This window comes from Fistularia commersonii, chromosome 27 (genome assembly GCF_037954325.1).
Source record: "Fistularia commersonii isolate RoL2024-O1a breed Wild chromosome 27, RoL_Fcom_v1.0, whole genome shotgun sequence".
NCBI lineage: Eukaryota > Metazoa > Chordata > Actinopteri > Syngnathiformes > Fistulariidae > Fistularia > Fistularia commersonii.
The window spans coordinates 2,303,828-2,321,462 of NC_141310.1; the positions used below are offsets into that span (position 1 = coordinate 2,303,828).

A 17,635-nucleotide genomic window follows, 5' to 3' on the forward strand; every position below is an offset into this window, starting at 1 on the left:
TTTTCGAGACTGACACAAAGGAAATGATGCCAAAACTGGTTAATGACTGCGCGGTTACACAATTAGAGACGTGTTTAACTTTTAGAGGAAGGCGAGACGGTGCAATTAGCTTTGTAAAGTCTAATGCGTTTAGCTGAAATTTGGAAGGTAATCGGCGATGACTGCACACCGATTATAGCTATGCAGATAAGACTCCTAATTTAATCTTTCATTCACTGTCTGAACACTTATCCAGCACTCCGGGTTGCGGCGAGGCTAGGACCTATCCCAGCTGTCACAGGCCAAAATGCGGGGTTCACCCTGGAACGATCACAGGGACACATATAGAGACATAACACCTTTCACTGCCTCGTTCACACGTCACATAGACGTCCAACCACTCGCTCCCTCATTCACACGTCTTGGAAATAAGTGTCGATAAATCAGTTCTTTTTCCGAGAGCCTCTCTAAACTTTTCACACCACACGGGTGGTCCGGGTGGTATTCAGTTATTTAGCTTTGGCATGTGGTCCCTTTGGATGACTGAAAACCTTCCATGGATCTTTTTTTTCTGTGTTTAGTTAATACAAAACACCTCGATGCCTCTAGTGCTTTGGATGTTGGTACAATTAGATAGTCCATGAATAGACCTCCTCCTAGCAGCGTCTACGCATCCAGGTTGCGATGAAATCGACCGCATCGAGCAGAAGCGCATCAGTTATTATGGCAGACATCATTGCGATCCGTCCTGAACATGTCTTGTTGTGACAGTTTTAATTATTCTACCAATACTGGCTCTGCGAGGACAGTTGTTCCCGACTTCATCAAAGTAAAAACAGAATGTCCTCCTGAGCACATGGAGTGATGAGTGACAGAGCAGGGTAAACAGCTTCATCCTGAAGTTGTAGAGCTGCACAATGGCTGCCCTGCGTCAACGGGCTGCGCCCTGGCCTTTACAACATACTGAGATAATGGCTGATAATGACCTGGGTCCGGAACAGGTGCTTCCTCCACAGCTTTGCGGGGGGACTCCGGCTAAGTTATTCAAAGTAGGCCTCGGCCTCTTGTCTGCTCTGTTTTCCTTTCATGTCTGACAAAACATGAGCGCCGGGTAAGGAGAATCAATAATCCTGCTGTTTGTGTCCGTATTTGTACAGTAATCACAACAGGGAACGAACCAAAACGCGGACCCGCCAAAAAGCGACCACCAAATAAACAGATCTTAATCACAGCTGAATTATGGGAAGGAAAGTGGAGAGGGAAAATAATGAGCGCAGCAAGTTTGGCACCTTGCCCCAGGAGCGACACATATTGTGTTAAGTGTAAAGGAAAAACAAAGAATGTTCGCCATGACGTGCCTCCGATGTGACGTCTGTGACGTTTCATATGCGGATTCAATTAATGCCTCGGGTTTACAGGCTTCAGCCTTGAACCACTTGACCACTTGCAGCGAGACCAATAACTTTAAGGGTCTGCTCCTTTTCCTATACTGTATACTGTACCTACCACTTTGTGTCCACTTTGACCGAATGTTTCATGGGGAACTAGGGGAGCAATTCTGGGATACAACATAAACCCGTCAAGAACATTCGTAGACAGGAGGTCCTCGACTTTCATCGTAATTCTGTTCTTACACTGTGACTTAATGTGGTTTTTGCTGTAAGTTGCAACTGACTGATATGAAGTACTGTACAAAAGTATCTTATTTTTGCAGGCTAGGCTACACTAGAATCACAGTTGATTTCAAAGCAGATTCTCACATGTTCAAGTAAAGAATACCCTTTTTATTGCCAATGATCTTTGAGACAGTCATGCGATATAGGCCAAGCAACTGGCCAGAGCACAGCTATTCATTGGTGTTTCGCAATTTCAAAACATTTTTTCATGTCAAATTTAACTTCCATGGAGATGGGTTTCCTTTTCTTCGAAGCACTGCTATCAGAAGTGTCAGGCTTACCCTTGGGAGCCATAATGAAGGGCAAGTTTCCAAAAAAAAAAAAAAAGCAACACAAATGAAAACGAAAGTATAACCAGCGAATGTAAATAAAGCTGTCTTAATCGTATACCGCCGCAAGACGACATACTGTATTTGTCCACTGTGCTCGCCAACTTTTCTTGATAAATTTATGGGAGATGGCAATGTAACCACAAAACGCCCTGGGACAAGGAAGCGGTAAACCGAGAACTTCCTGCTTGGACATATACTGTAAGAAGCTGTGCTCTGACCTAATCCTTCATCATATCAAACATACATATCACTGGTTTAGTTTATGTCTGCTTTATTTAAGTTTTATTTATATCCAAAATATATGATTCTGTTGCCGGATGACAGCTGGAGGAGGCTCCAGCATCCCCGTGACCACAAGTGCAGGATAAGCAGAAGATGGATGGATGGATGGATGGATGGATGGATGGATATATAATTCTGTGATTGTCACTGTCCTGTATGGAACCCTTGTCACTCATGTGGTCACATAACCATTGGCTTAATGACTTCTGGCCTATCCTCTATGCTGTTGACGTGTAAGATTGTTGTGTGTTGACATGGTTTCCATGTTTACTGCACGAGGCACCTTCACTGGCAGAGCTGGCTCACAAAAAGTGGTGAACATGCCGCCAGTGTAAATAAAGCCAGGATTTTGTGCCTAGAAAAAAGATCAGATGCCATTATAATGCTTCTATTTTTGTTATTATTTTTCACAAAATTACATATATCCTGAGGTTTCACATTGGACGAATTGTGAAGAATTCAAGTGAAGAAATTCAAGTTCTGTTGCCATGACAAGATGATTTCGACAACAATTCACCATGACCCGGATGACTGACAATCTCCACAGACATTATCGGATGCCTCAAGTCCCCAGATATCTTCTGCAACTTACTAATAGTCAATATCAGAATCTTGTGCTGTGGAAAACATGCTGTCAACCCCATTACAACTTGTGGTTCTGTAATAAGAAACAGAGGCTAAAAGCTGAAAAACCTTCAACCAGCCCTCAAGAAGCCATGCTGCTCCTCAAGCCAAAACCCTGATGCATTTTGACAACCGACTGACGCTGCCATCCTTTCGGTCCCAGACGTCTACCAGTAGCATGAAAAAAAAAAAAGAAAAGTCAATGAAATGGCAACGATGCAATGTGCTACTATTACTACACCGTGTTATTACACTGTCAGAGAATATGACAATTTCTCTCACAGAATTTACACTATCTCGCCCAAGTCAACCCAGAAATCTGCCAGGGAGCCGCGGCTTTCGCCAACTTCACTGAAGGGACAGCCAAAGTAGAAGAACGGATATTAAAGAAAGCCACGAATAAGTCCAGTGCAGCAGTTAAAAGGAGACAAGCGTGGCGAAAACTGGACACGCAAGTGTGCACACGTCGGACTGGTCGGGCTATCCACACGCACAGGGTGCAAAGAAGGCGATTTACTCAGCGAAGCATCTGGTGGAGTCCAATCTGCACAAATAATGGCTGCTTATTCTTACAACCCCGCAGGTATCTGCATTACCTGTCCACTCAGGTGCAGCCGGCACATTTCCACTAAAACACGAGGATCAGAAACTGCCGTGTCCTCTGACAGTCGAGCCGCTGACAAACATTTTGGCAGAAAATGTTAAAGTCCAAATTTGCAGATAAGGAAGTTGTTAAATTTGGGTTCTGTGTATGGAAGGAACACAGAATTTCTCGTTGTGTGATACTGTGTCATTGCCTTCGGTAAAGGAAACGATATTCCCGTTTCCTGGTGAGCACCGCTGGCACACGGATCCATTGATTACTCGTGTGGATCTTCCTGGCAAACACATGATCCCAAGTCACACACCGACGAGTGCGGCATCCTGGAATGCGCTGTTTAGTTTTCTCACTGAGCGTTATTACAAACACCACGGGATTGACGTGCAGGGCAACACGCTGCACAACAGTCAGTGGAACCAGTCATCCAATGATACAATTATATTGCATTTTTGTCTGAGGCATAGCACACAGCCTGGATGTGACTAATCAAAAAGGCCAAGAGACGAACAATGCAGTTGTGCTTTTGTTTGATGAACTAATGCGATTCGCTGTCGAGCAGCAATTCCAGAAACATGACTCCCCGCAGCACGAGAGCTGATTTTCTTTTTCCACTAAACTGACCATGACATTTGCCTCAAGGCTCGTGTCACGCTAAAGTCATGTCCAGAAATATTGTTCCTCAAGACTCGCAGGAAGTATCGACAATGAGGAGGAGCTGAAAATTTTTTAATGTCTGATAAAGTATCTCCTATCGCATGCAACCCCATAAACCGCCTACGTGACCCTTGGAGTTTACAGATGTTCTGAATACTTTGTGCAGTGTTTCCCGGACATGCGAGCCACAATCCCCACGACAGTGGACGTACGGCTGGGTGGGAAAAGGGAAAAAAGTTCAAAGTGTCAAAAAAAAAAAAAAAAATGACACAAATGTTTACAGTCTGGTCAAGTCAGGTCAAATTCCTACATCAGAGGAAGTTGAAGCCCTGGAGGAATAACTCAGAAATTATTTCTTTTTGTTTTTAATCAGGGAGAAGAAAAAAAAAAAGTCAGGGTATGAGGTAGTGCAATGCACACTTTGACTGTGTAATGACTTTTCCTGCTGCATGTGTACTGTACACCAGAGAGGGCAGAATACATCTGCAAGACCGACAGTAATTCATTCACAATAATCCCAGCTTGTCATCACACCCTGAACCGAAGCCCAGCCTTCAGGCATGTGCAATTGAATTTTCACCTTTTTTTTTCTAAATGTAGAAATGGAACCATTGGGTTCAAAACTTTCAGACTTGTTATTCTGAGTCGAGGCGGATCGTGGAAGAAGCTGCGGGGCAGCGAATGAATCGCCAGGAGGAATCCCCAACGCTTCTGTCACGTCCCGCAAGTGACAAAAAGACCACACAGCGGGGGAGGAGGGAGCTTTGTCTCAAAAAATAGACACTCCTGAACAATCAGAACTGTTTGTTTGTCATCCACGAAGAACAGAGCATGAGCAAAAGAGACATCTGCAGGTGACGACATTGTAAAGCGTGTTTTGCAGAGTGTGATATCCAACAGATTATAGTTTTGGCAGACACACGGGGTCTTAGAGCAAGCGTCACACTACAGCCACTGAACCCCACGTTTGCTTTAGCTACCATATTTGAGTAACTTGATAGAGCTACACTTGATGACTGCTATCTCACAACAAATATGAGGACTCTTTGGATTTCCCATGACTCCCAATAATAATGAAAATCTGTTCCACCTGATTCCATTGACATAATTGGTAATATCCAACAAATATTGGATTCATTTTAAGTTGAACGAAACTTAAATGCCTTGAGCGGTCAATCTACTTGGGTCTCCGTTTTCAAAATTTCCTTTTCCCACATTTGCTTGCTGCTCAGTGCCCCTTTTTGGTTCACAGAAACTTGAACTGTGCAAACACTGAGGCAACACATAGGCTTTGCACCCTAAAGCTACAAGACATTTATATGTGCAGGCAGGTATTTTTTGTGCCTTTTTATATAAATATAAATGGGAGAACTGTGCAAAGTGTGCAAACCACAACTTTTTTCAGACGAGATCCATATTTGTGTCAGATTATGGCACTTTTGATGACGTTTAGATGACGATATTTTTTTCTCTTCCACAATTGTTGCCGAAACTGGCAGTCTTTGTAAGTAATGCGACCTAAAAGAAAAAAAACAATGACCAGCGTGGTATGTGGTCAGAAAAAAATAACTGCTTTGGAAAGCCGATTCGCAGAGTAACCATGGCGCACACTGGGCGTTTGACTTTGCTGGTACAGAATTACTATTGTTCACAAGCATGGCGCGTGGGGTGGAGAGGACAAGTGAAACGCGCTAGAGATTGGCTGTTTTAGGCGCGGTTGAAGACATCTTGCTCTGCCGGGGCTTCAAGGGTGACAGCAGGTCACCTTGTGGACTCTGTAAACAAATGCATTTGCGCGTCAAGGAGGGGATGGCCGCTACAAATGGAAAGTCAGGGTCTTTTTTTTTTGGACCAACACATCACGTGCAACACATCCTCACTCCCAATGCGTCAACCACCTGACGAAATGTGAAACTTCACATTAAACACCGCTTTTAGACACATCTACTTTACATCATGGGAGGAACGCAATTTCTCATTTGCAACAGTAATCTCTGGACAATACAAACCCGGCTTTTATTTAGATTAGGTTTAGAAATAGATACTGATGTTGATGGAGATATAATGCTACAGGTTTGTCGCAAAATGACGAAAAATGGATGTCTATGGGTGCATCGGTATGTGAGGCTAAGGAAATTTTCACATATTGTCAGGCAGCTGAAAACATTGGGAGTGAGGATGGGTTCTCATGTGAGGATGTTTCGGCGCCTGCTGGCGAAAATCAGTTTTCCCCATCTCAACCTCTTCGGAGAAAAAGCGAAAGCATGAAAAAAAAAAAAAAAAAAAAAAAATTAGGTGAAAATGGCGAGAAAATTTGAAAGAATTGGGAAAAATTAAAACCCGCAGCCAAATGTATGAACCCAAAGTTAAAGCTGGGAAAACCTTTATACGAAACAAAACCAAGACTTGTTTACTAAATAACTATTAAACGCTTACAGAGACTAAAAGGACATCATCTTAATTTAACCCTGCATCCAAAAAGAAAATGTCAATTTTACAAACGGTAAAATTCGAAAGGAAATGACTTGAATGTTACTGACTGAAGCATCTAACCAATTAAGCAAAGGGTCGAATGTTGTCTTCTCATGGACGGATAGTTGTTTACCATAAAATTAAATCCCAACATTCCGACTTTGTAAGTGTCGGCCTAACACGTGACACGCTGGGTTCGGCCTCGGCTATTAGCTCGGACGTTATGCCGTCGTTGATTTACTGTCCCGTTTACTTGCTGCTAACCTCCAGCTTTCGTCTCAGTCATATTTACAAAACCAAACTTAGGCTCACCAGGGTTACAGCACCTCCAGTAAAATTTTCCAGATTGTTCAGATTCAAACTGCGTGATCAGACAGACTTTGTTTTCCCGCTGGGAGTCCTGGGGTAGGGGCCGCTAGCAGAATGTTGTCTGCAGGCTACATGTAAAACACTGACCTCCGTGTTCAACATTGAACTCTGTAATGCGCTGGAATGTGTTTGACCTTCTGGGCGACATTGTCAAGACATCTCTCTCTCCCCGCCTCGCCCCAGCGTACACACAAACACATACAGAAGGCCAACCGAAGTATAAACACAAAGACCTATCCATTCCCATTGCACAGTACGTGGTACGTATCGCCATTCCGAGCGCCATTCGGCTTTTAAGGCTGCGAAGCAAAAGGCCAACCGAAATGTTTCTAATAGCTCATAAGAGACGGACTGGATTCCGGTCTGGTCTCAAATCCATAATTCCATAGATGCATGGATTTGAAATGCACCTGTTCAATATATGCAAGTGGATATAAAGTTTAGTACGGTTTTAGAATGTTGGTAAAGTTGATGATTTACAGTGTAATAACATACTATACAGTTTTACAAAAAAAAACCAATCAATTTAAAAAACAAGCTTAGTAGATGTAAGTTTTGCGATAAATTACAAAATAACGCAGGTATATGCAGGTCACATGTTTCAGTAACATACTGTTGTTTCACAGTAACCGCTGGAAGTTTAGCTTGTACCAAAAGGTTTTTTTAAATAGCAACTGATTGGTCTCATGTTTCAGAAGCAAATCTTTGGAAAATGCACTATGAGAAACTGTTTAAATTCAGGAACTGAGCAAACAAGCCGGGAGCAAATTTGAGGTGAAGATAAACGTGGAAGAAATGTCAACAAAAAAAAAATATCCTGAAACACAAGACTGTGTGTAATTATTGAAAAGGTGAGGGGACTTATATGGCACAACCATTGTAAATACAAAAAAAAACAGCCCACTCAAATTAAGAGGAAACACCTGTACTTGCACGACCATAAAAACCATATTTGTTGCAGCGTATACTGTTGTTGCTTGTTCAAGTGACGGGCTTAAATAGGCCATACTACTTATGCCTATCTATAGATATCTATATATCTATAGATTTGAGTATATATGACAAAAAGTGTATGTGAGCGTTGATTGCATTATAAGATAAATTGATGTTGACGTTCCGTGCATGAAGCGAAAATAGGTCAGCGAGGAAAAATGAGTTTAGTAGCTAAAATACAGTCATGCCGAAGGAAGTAATTATACATTCTTTATTGAAGTACGTTTGCGTTTTATGTCCGCTCTGTGACAATTCCTCAAATCACTTCACTTACTACATTGAAGTTCCATGCGAGCCTTCGGATTGGAGGAGGAGGTGATGGAAATGGTATGCAATACGTTGACCTCCATAGAAAGACCTGGCTCATCTGTAACAGATGAGGACTTGTGCTGGTTCCTATCATCACTTGCCCGAAAAGATTAGAAACACATTTCTGCAAGCACAAGTTGTAAACGCGTTTTTCTTGGTGCATTCCTCATCTGTGGTTGTTTAGTTTGCTGGGGGCCTGTTGTGACCGCAAAATGCTTTTCGTGCTCAACTTCATCCACCGCTCGCTACAGATGTGTTCCTTACTGTTTGTAAATGAGTCATTTTCTGTTCGGCAAGAGGAGAGAAAATCTGCAAATGATAATGGTTTACATACCAGCCTTAAACAGAGCCAACATGCAAATGGATTCATGGGTCTCTTAAACACTATGGTGTATCTTCATTAAAGCTTCAAAGATGGAATTTCAGTCCAAAGTTTGTCACACATCGCCGAAATGTAGAAAAGCAAATTTTCTGGTACAGCCCCCTCTTTCCTGTCCTTGCTTACTCCTATGAGCTTTTGAAATTGGGAAGATGAAAACATATGAATCTCATTCGGCACGTTATACAATGCTCGAGCAGTTCTGGTCCAGAACATGAGACGCTTTCAGTAGAAATGCGGCTTCATCTGACATATTCTTTAAACATTTAATTACCCCAAAAACAACAAAACGACATAGCATTTAATACATCATCTTGTTTCCTATTGGAACATGCCTTGACTTGTCTTTTCAGACCGAGGGGGGGGATTATAGTATGTCTCAATTAAAGTGACACATAATGATGAAGCATTGGTGGGATCATCGCAGTGAGATGGAAAACCACCAAAAAAAAGAAAAATTACAAACACGCTCACACACACACAAAAAAAAAAAATGCTCCGAAGGTCTTCGGTGACATCTGGAAGTACTAAGCTAATAGATTTAGCTTAACTTGTGGCAGCGTTTCTATATTTAAACCCCACCAAACGATGACAGGATACTTAAGAGATGATGCTGAGCGAGGGGAATCATTTTGGTTCGTTCCACAGTCAATGGGGTTCAAAGGTCGGCACTTGGGTTTGGACTTCATATTAACGGAAAAATGCAGCCCCCCCAGAATCAGTGTGACACTTTTGTCTGGCCATCGTTTGTCTTTCACTCTCTCACACACACATACACGCGTGCACTACCCTTACGTTTTTTTTAAGGGTGAACTCGTATCAAGGCGCTCTTAATGGCCACCAACAGACAGAGTGAGTTTCACAGGAAGACGCCTGCATGCCATTAACACCACCCACTCACAATATGTCCATGAGTGGAAATAACAGCCTCAATTGTCCTCAATTACCTTGTAAATACCGCTGCTAAAACAAGACACATGACAGAACACTGTCTTTTTTGACCACATACCGCCCCGGTTTTCAGTTTCGGTATTCTCATTTATCAGTCTCTGACAGAAATTTCGTGTAGTTTTCATGTTATTTTTAAATCACAAAGGGATGAATGAAATATTGTAAACGTATGACATTTAGAACATCCTTTGTTTCGGGAGATCATGAAGCACTTCATCAAAACATGAGATTTTGTTAGAAAAAAAAATAAAAAATTCTTCCCACTTGTCCCAGCTTCGCTCCCTGACCTACATTATGTAACTTGCTGGCCTCTTTACCTGCTGTTCACTTGCCAACTAAACTAAATACCTGTGGTTTTGAGCTTTGACCCCCTTCCCCCCACCTCGCCCCTTGACATCTACCAAACATGAGACAGCAAAAAGGGCGACACTTTTTCATTCCAATCCGTACAGCTATTGTTTTGGTATATTTGGCTGTATGCGGGTGTGGGCTGATAAACTGACGTAGCTATTTGGGGAAAAAAAATGGAAGGCAGATGAACTGCGCTGACGAACTCGACCGGTGAGGCCCGCTAGTAAAGACAAAAATCCTGAGATTTTTTTGCAGGACCGCCACGTGAATGCATCCTGTACATGCATGAAAACCAGCAAATGTTGAATGAGATTGCAGTGTGCGGTGATAAGTGTTTTGTTTTTTTTTCCAAGAAGTGCTGTGTCGGGATCTGGAGTCATTTTCCGTTTTCCCTCTTTGCTGGCTGCCAAACTCAGCGTGCTGCTTCAGCCAATTTGAATGAACAAAACAGATCCGACGGAGGCACTGATGTCCTGTGCGGTGCGATGCTGTTCGCGGCTAATGTCGCCCTGGAGACGAGGAGTTGGAGAGTCGGTGCTGATGAGCAAACATTTCCCCCCATTCATTACATGCCCTTATAAGGATAACGGACCCCCCGCTGTCAAAGACCCACCAGAACTGGCTGACAGAGAGGGAGGGCCGAGGAACGCTGGATGTTGCTGAGCAGAAAGACAGCTACAAGAGTTGTACACGGGGGTTTTCTCAATTTGTGAAAACACCGCAAGGCTTCCCAAAAGTGTTCTTTTTTTTTTTTTTTGAGTTGTCTTCTTCTTTTTCTTTTGGCTGCTCCCATCAGGGTTCATGCACAGCCAATCAGCTGCCTCCATCTAATCCTGTGCTCTAAATTCTCAAGGAGGAAACATCATTACCTGTGGCACGCTCATCCGTCCCAAAGAGCTTCCTCAATCACTACAGAGTGACACTTTCCAAAAGGAGGGACATTCTGAATATAACCGGCACAAAATATATCACCGACAACACCCAACAGTCTGATCCTTTCATGATTTACTTCCTGATTTTCGGACCAAAAACTAGGATAGGAGGGTTAAGACGGCGATGAAATATTATCTCTCATACCTTTCCATCATTTCGTGTGTATGCCAATGTCCAAAACATATGAAGCCATGTTGGGTTGAAGGATATTTGGAGTTAATTAAGATTAAGCTTACATTTTAAGTGGGGCATCATAGTTCCTTCAACCTGGTAGCCTGCGCAAAATAGCCTTTAACATTACTTTGTTAGGTTCTGGTTGAATCCATTTGAGACTTATCACTCACCATCTCCACCCCCTGGGGGAACGCCGTCCCATCCCAGTCCTTCTTTGGGAATCGCTGAATAATTTTGCCACAGCCCTCTCCTGAACCTGCAGGGTGTGAAATGAAAAAGAAAAAGAAGAAATAGATTATTTTTAAAAAATCTGTGAAAACCTGCAGCTGTCCGAGGAGAGCATTACAGTCTGTAACAATTCTTAAGGAAATAATGATCTCACACATGTTGCATAACAGTACATCATATCCAGCTGGGCAACACTTTGACATTAATTATAATGGGGAGGTTCACTTTTTTTGAACTAAATTATAACTTATCAAATTGATGGTGAATGTAATGATTTTTGATTTTCTGGTACATATGACTCTTCATAAACAAATGAATTAACAGCTAACATGCTTGAATCATTCATTTGGACAGTGTATTTAGGAGAAATGTCACTGAACTGGCCAAATCACATCGACTTGCCAAAAATCTTTGGTTTGATTCAAAATTGGGGGCCGGTGAGGCCAGCGGGGCAGTGGTGAGCGTATCCGCCTTGCAGCAGGTCGGTATCTGGTTGGATTCCAACAGGAGGTCTTTCTATGTGGAGTCTCCATGTTCTCCCCAGGTCTGCGTGGGTTTCCTCCAGGTTCTCAAGAGTTCCTCCCACGGGCCCAAAACATGTAGGAGGTTCATTGGAGACCCTCCAATGAATTTCTGCAATTTCCTTCAGGATTAATAAAGTTGTTCTTATTCTCAAATGACCAGACATTTAAATGACAGGGTGAATGGTTGTGTCTCTATGTCAGTGGTCCCCAACAATGGACCACTTTCATCCTGCAGACCAGGAAGGCAACATGTGAATCACCTGTTGCAATGAACCTGTTTAAGTAAGACCCTTGATATTTTCATTTAAATGCAGCCCTTGTTGCCAGAACTCTGAGACCCTTCTGGCGTCTCGTCATTGGCTCTTCCTTCCTTTTCAAATAGGCTCTCCGGTGACATTTCTTTGTTAGCCATTTGAGCGAGGGGTTAGCTCACCAACTTACTTGCCAAAACACCCTTTGGCTGAGTCAAGTGCAGGGGTGAGGCACAGGTGTAAGTTGCGTTTATTCAAAATTAAATACCCAAAAGACTCATGAAAATAAAATACATTTCATTCATTTTTAAACAAGTTCATTTTTTCTTTGGAAATGGTCCACAGCCTGGTGCTTGTGGACCTCGGCTCTATGTGACGTGAATGAGGGAGCGAATCGAATGTCTCTACATGACTTCTAAATGATTGTGTGAATGGTTGTATGTCTATAGTACGTGTGAAAGAGGGGGTGAATGTTGTTGTCTCTTGATGTGGCCCTGTGATCGACTGGTACAGGATGAACCCCTCCTCTCGCTCAATGATAGCTAGGATCGGCTTTGGTACACCCACTCCCCACCCTGAGTGACGGACACGCAGGAAGGATAATGACTGAAGGAATGTTTCAATGTGTATATAAAAACAAACACCCTGTCTTAAAACAACTAAAGTATGCAAAAATGTATATTTGCAGAGCTGACATCAGAACTCCGCGCACGTCAGCAACTGCAAGTCTGTTTCTTTTTTTTTTAAATTATCATTTCTGTGGTGAATTCTAACATAAACAAGGGAATATCGCAACGCGACGCTAATCAAGCGGGATGGCGATATTATCATTGGAAATAATCAGTCAAAATAAAACAGCGCTAAATGTCGAGAACGTAAGATCGGTAAATGCTATAGCAATTCTAATGGTTGAATCGGCAAGTTAAATTACCGATAGAGTACAGTACAGTACAGATCTTGGATGCACCTTGGTTTTTGCCATTTCTCACACACAATCCAGCCATGGATTAACACCAGAGGCGGCTGAAGTCTCCAGCTGACAGAAGTTACTCACCCTATCTCGGCCCGCGGCTCTAACCTATTTTTTTTTCTGCCTATGACTTTGATTTGCGACCCATTTTTTGACAGTTTTAATGCAAAGGCTTTTGCAGGTTACTGCGGATGACTTCTGTTTCACTCCCAGGTAATTTACTGTTACATTTTTAACTTGAGGCTTTGGAGAAACAGAGCTTTTTGTTAGCGATATCATAATATTCTGATGTTGTACAATGTTGGATACACTCTTTAACAATACGGGAATGGAAACAGTGGGACCTACATAATCCTCACCTCCAGTTTGCTTTTCTCTTGTCTTCCCTTTATCACGTCTAATGAAACAATCACTGTTTTGAAACAAATTGGAGTTTGATTACCGAGTGTTAATACATTTATTGTACTACTATCATTTAACATCAGGCGCCTTGCCTGACTCCAACCTGCGTCAGCGGAGTAGGCAAATCCTTAGCTTAAGCACACTTTGACATTTCCAATGAGCAGGAATCCGACCGCGAGTCTGCGATCCATGGCCGACGGCAAGTGCAGCGGGTTTGGTGTCGAGCCAAGCAGGTTGCGGGGCTGATTGAGATAATTTCCTCATACATTATAAAAACCCCAAAGGGGCCCCAATTGGCCGCGTCTTCTCGAAACAGGAGAACTTGGACACAATAATTTATGTGGACGCCGGCGTGAGCAATACAAAGATTTATAAATGAATATGACCAGCATTTTCTTTCAATTAATCCAGAGAGCAATTAATGGACATGTTATCTTATTCAAGAAAAATATCCCTAATTTAAATTGCCAAAAATAGTCTTTTTAGTTCATTTCAGTGTGCAATTAGTCACAGTGCATTCTCTCACTAAATGACTGCACCTCGCTGTTATTTTAAACTCTTGGTCAAGCGTTGACTGTCGGGACAGGCTTTATGCTTTATCAGCCAAGAAAAACTGGTTTCCTGTCAGGGGTGTAATAGTGAGAAACCGAATCCTTGCGCCCTTTTTCTTGTAATTAATTCTGCTAATACAGATAAGATATGTTTATGTACTCATGAGTCAGCCGGCGTTGCAAGTTGGCTAAATACTCCCTGTTTGTCCAAGAAAGACACATCTGTGTGGGGCTGATTTAAGATCGTATGGATGCTGCATTTCTTTCACCATAAGAATTAGAGAAAGCTGTGTGTCATTACCCAGCTATATTGCATTTATTGATTTATTCTCACTAAATGTTAAATCCTATTATGTAGCAACATGTAATTAACATTAAAATCTGAAGAATATCACACCGACATGTGCAGCAGGTCTGTTTTCGAACCATTTACATTTCTTTGGTGACATATTTCTGATCAGTTATTTGTTATTTGTTATTTGTAATCTGACAGATTCCCGTGTAACCCTGTAATTTTTTCAAGACATTGAAAAGAATGAACTATATTTTACCCGAATTGATCTGGAAATTTCAATATCTACAGAATCCTAACCCAAGATTGCGGTTAACATCTGTCACGGCTGTCCTCCCTTAAACATGACTCTGCAGACCGTCCGGCAGACGCCCCTGCAGGGTTTTGACCAGAGGTTTGACATCATGCAAATTCTAGAGGCCTATTACTCACGATGGAAGGATGTGCATTGCTGCATCATTGTGAAAGGATGCGAGCTGGACTGAGGTTTCTATTTGACTTTACCAGTATGGGTGAGTGCACGGTGTGGAGACCAGCGCTGTTCCAACACCCATCTGTCCGACCATTACGTGTCTTCGAGTCTTTACAGCTCTTCTAATTGAAATCGTATGCCCCAACTGCTCCGAGTTCTAATTTTGAACCATGGATGAAAATAAATGACAGAATTCCTCACATTCCGTGAGGCTACTCGCTTGTATTAAAACAAGCTGTGCTTTCAAATACTCATATAAAGAACCCCATCAGGGAGGTTAATGGAACCCAGGCCGAGGGGGAACATGCTAATTTGAACATCCGTTAGCAAAACAGGGGAGGATGAAGTCTAAAAACGAAATTTATTTAGTTTTTTCGGCCAGACGCTATTGAAACAGGGAGGGCGAAACCTGTCTAAGCCAGCGGCACGTGTGGGTGTTCTAATATTCGGCCTGTTTCCAGCTCAACACGGGACAAAGTGTGAGCGTCAAGCTGCGGGATATAACTTAAAGCAACATTGATTCAGTGAAGCTATTAAGAGTGCCAAGAAAGCCTTCAGAGATCGCTGTGTTGCTGGGCCTCATTAGGCATCCACTTCCTCAGCAACCCTCTGGAGACTTTACACATTATTAACAAGTCCACTGTACAGCAACACAAAGTGGTAAAGGTGGCAACTTTTCACAATTCCGTGATTAAAAAATGTTTAAAAAAAAAGGAAAAATTGTCGATTAGTGACGCAATTAAATTTAACGTAAATACCTCAAGATTCTTTTGTGTCTTCATTTCATGTAAAATATAACACACTTAATCTACTTAATCTAGCGTATGAAAACCATATCAAGTCAAACCATGATCAAGTTAGCATGATTAAAAAATTCATTAAGCACTCGACTGCAGCCCCTTTTACAATGACGTACAGTATTTGTCAATCAATTACGAATCCAACAGATCTCTGGATGAACGGTCTGCACTGCCCTCATTATTCAAAGACAAAACACTCATTAAAATAACTTGGGGAGTTCAGGCGCGCACACATTGCATGCAGTTACTGATCACATGACAGGATTACAGTACACATCCCTGCAAAATACATCCGGTCTAATTATTCTACTGGACTGGAATGCAAACAAAAAATAGACTTAATAAACATCAGTATAGACTGAAGCTGCATAATTAAGCAGTAACAAGAACAAGTGTAAAAATAAATTGTTTAACTTCCCTCTTTTCAGGGAGAAAGAAAAACTGCTTGTTTCACCCCCCGATTTATCCTACCGCTGGTGCTGTTGATTAAATCAGCCGACCGCTTATTTCACCAAGCCACCAACAAACTCCCATTTATGTAACATTTACGTCAGCCTCCCAGGGCTTGACCCAGCTGAGCACACAAGTGGACTTTACTGAGCTGTGCAACGTTACATTTTATGTACAGGAATTATACATCAGTCCATCAGACTGTATGCACAGAGTTTATGACTCCGGAAATAAAAGATACCAAAGTAGCTCTTAAAACAGCTACTTTCATCAAAACCAGTCTTTCCATGGAAACCACTGACCTACCTAAATCTTGTCCTTGTAACCTGATGCTGATGAAAGCACATAGATACAAGTTGGGCACATCTGTATGTGGCAGGCAGTATGCACTTTGCATGAGGAGACACCAGATCGACCCCATGTAAGGATAGCAGTTGTACAAGTAAATCATATGACAAGTAATAGTTGATTTCTATTCATTTGGGATACAGGGAAAACCATTTTTCCCGAGAGACTTGTTTCCAATTGTAGTCACGGCATATGATATGGTAATGACCATCTCTAGTCTCCTGTAAGCTATTCGGTGCAGACTACAATAAGAGCTTGTATTTTTGCATTCTTTTCGAGAGTGTTTAAAAAAGCTTGCCACCTGCTGGATAACCCAGACATCTGTTCAAAGGTAATAACTGTGACTTATGGATGTTTTGTTGTGAAAGACCTGTCTGCTGCAGTATCCAGTGCATGCTGACTAAGCATCCACTAACTTGTGTGAGCCTCTTAGCGAACATGCCTCGCAAATGGTTGTGTTGTTTTTTTTTTTTTTGACTGTTTTTTTTAATCCCAATATATGTGAGAAGACTGGTGGTGTTAAATTGTTTTTAAGGAGCAGCTTTGCAAGAATTTGGGTGTGCCGACTCCAACCATAGCCCCTGAGCTTACCCAATATTGATGAATAAATGGAAATTTGGATGCAAATGTTACAATACCAGATTTATTTGGTATTTAAACCATCACACCCAGTCAGCTTGGAAGCAAAATGTCAACTAGGTTTTGTGTTAAAATCCGTCGACAAAATAGCAGTATCAGTAGACATGAATCTCTGAATGTTGATGTTGACCGACATCCTTCATCTAAAACCAAATGTTTAGCAGTACACATCCCGACACGGACATCACAATATCTCAGCCAGGATGGTGCCCTATCGCCCAGGAATGTCGGTATAGAACCAAATGATCAAATATTTTACATTTCAAACAGTGTGTATGAGGTTTTTTTTGTTATTTTTAAAAACTCAACACACATAGTGTCACTAATATCTGTGAAAAGCCAACATTGCTTGATTAAATTTGGCTACCCTGCTGACAGCACGAGAGGAATAGCCAGTGAGGATCATACTTAGAAATAGAATAGTCTTAATAGACCCTCTTCTAATGTCATGACAGAACGAGTTGTGTAGTGCAAGGCCATCTTGGTCTCAGCTCTGTAAAATGCTCAGTATAACAAACAGTATACAATCGAACAGAATATGATCTAATTCTAAGTTAGAGAGGTACTATGGGCCAGAAGAGTAAAAATATGAATATAAATGTAAATCTGATGTTTAACTATGGAGAACA

The 17,635-nt window shown here is 41.9% G+C and overlaps 1 protein-coding gene across 4 annotated transcripts in view; it reads right to left on the reverse strand.

Moving 5' to 3' along the window:
• The window catches only part of sbf2 (SET binding factor 2), a 98,045-nt gene that overhangs the window by 70,776 nt on the left and 9,634 nt on the right, over positions 1 to 17,635 (reverse strand). For all 4 annotated transcript variants that reach the window (XM_086174485.1, XM_086174483.1, XM_086174486.1 and 1 more), the window contains exon 2: positions 11,250 to 11,335. In XM_086174485.1, the coding sequence (XP_086030611.1) occupies positions 11,250 to 11,335 (86 nt within the window). The remainder of the gene's footprint in view (positions 1 to 11,249; positions 11,336 to 17,635) is intronic.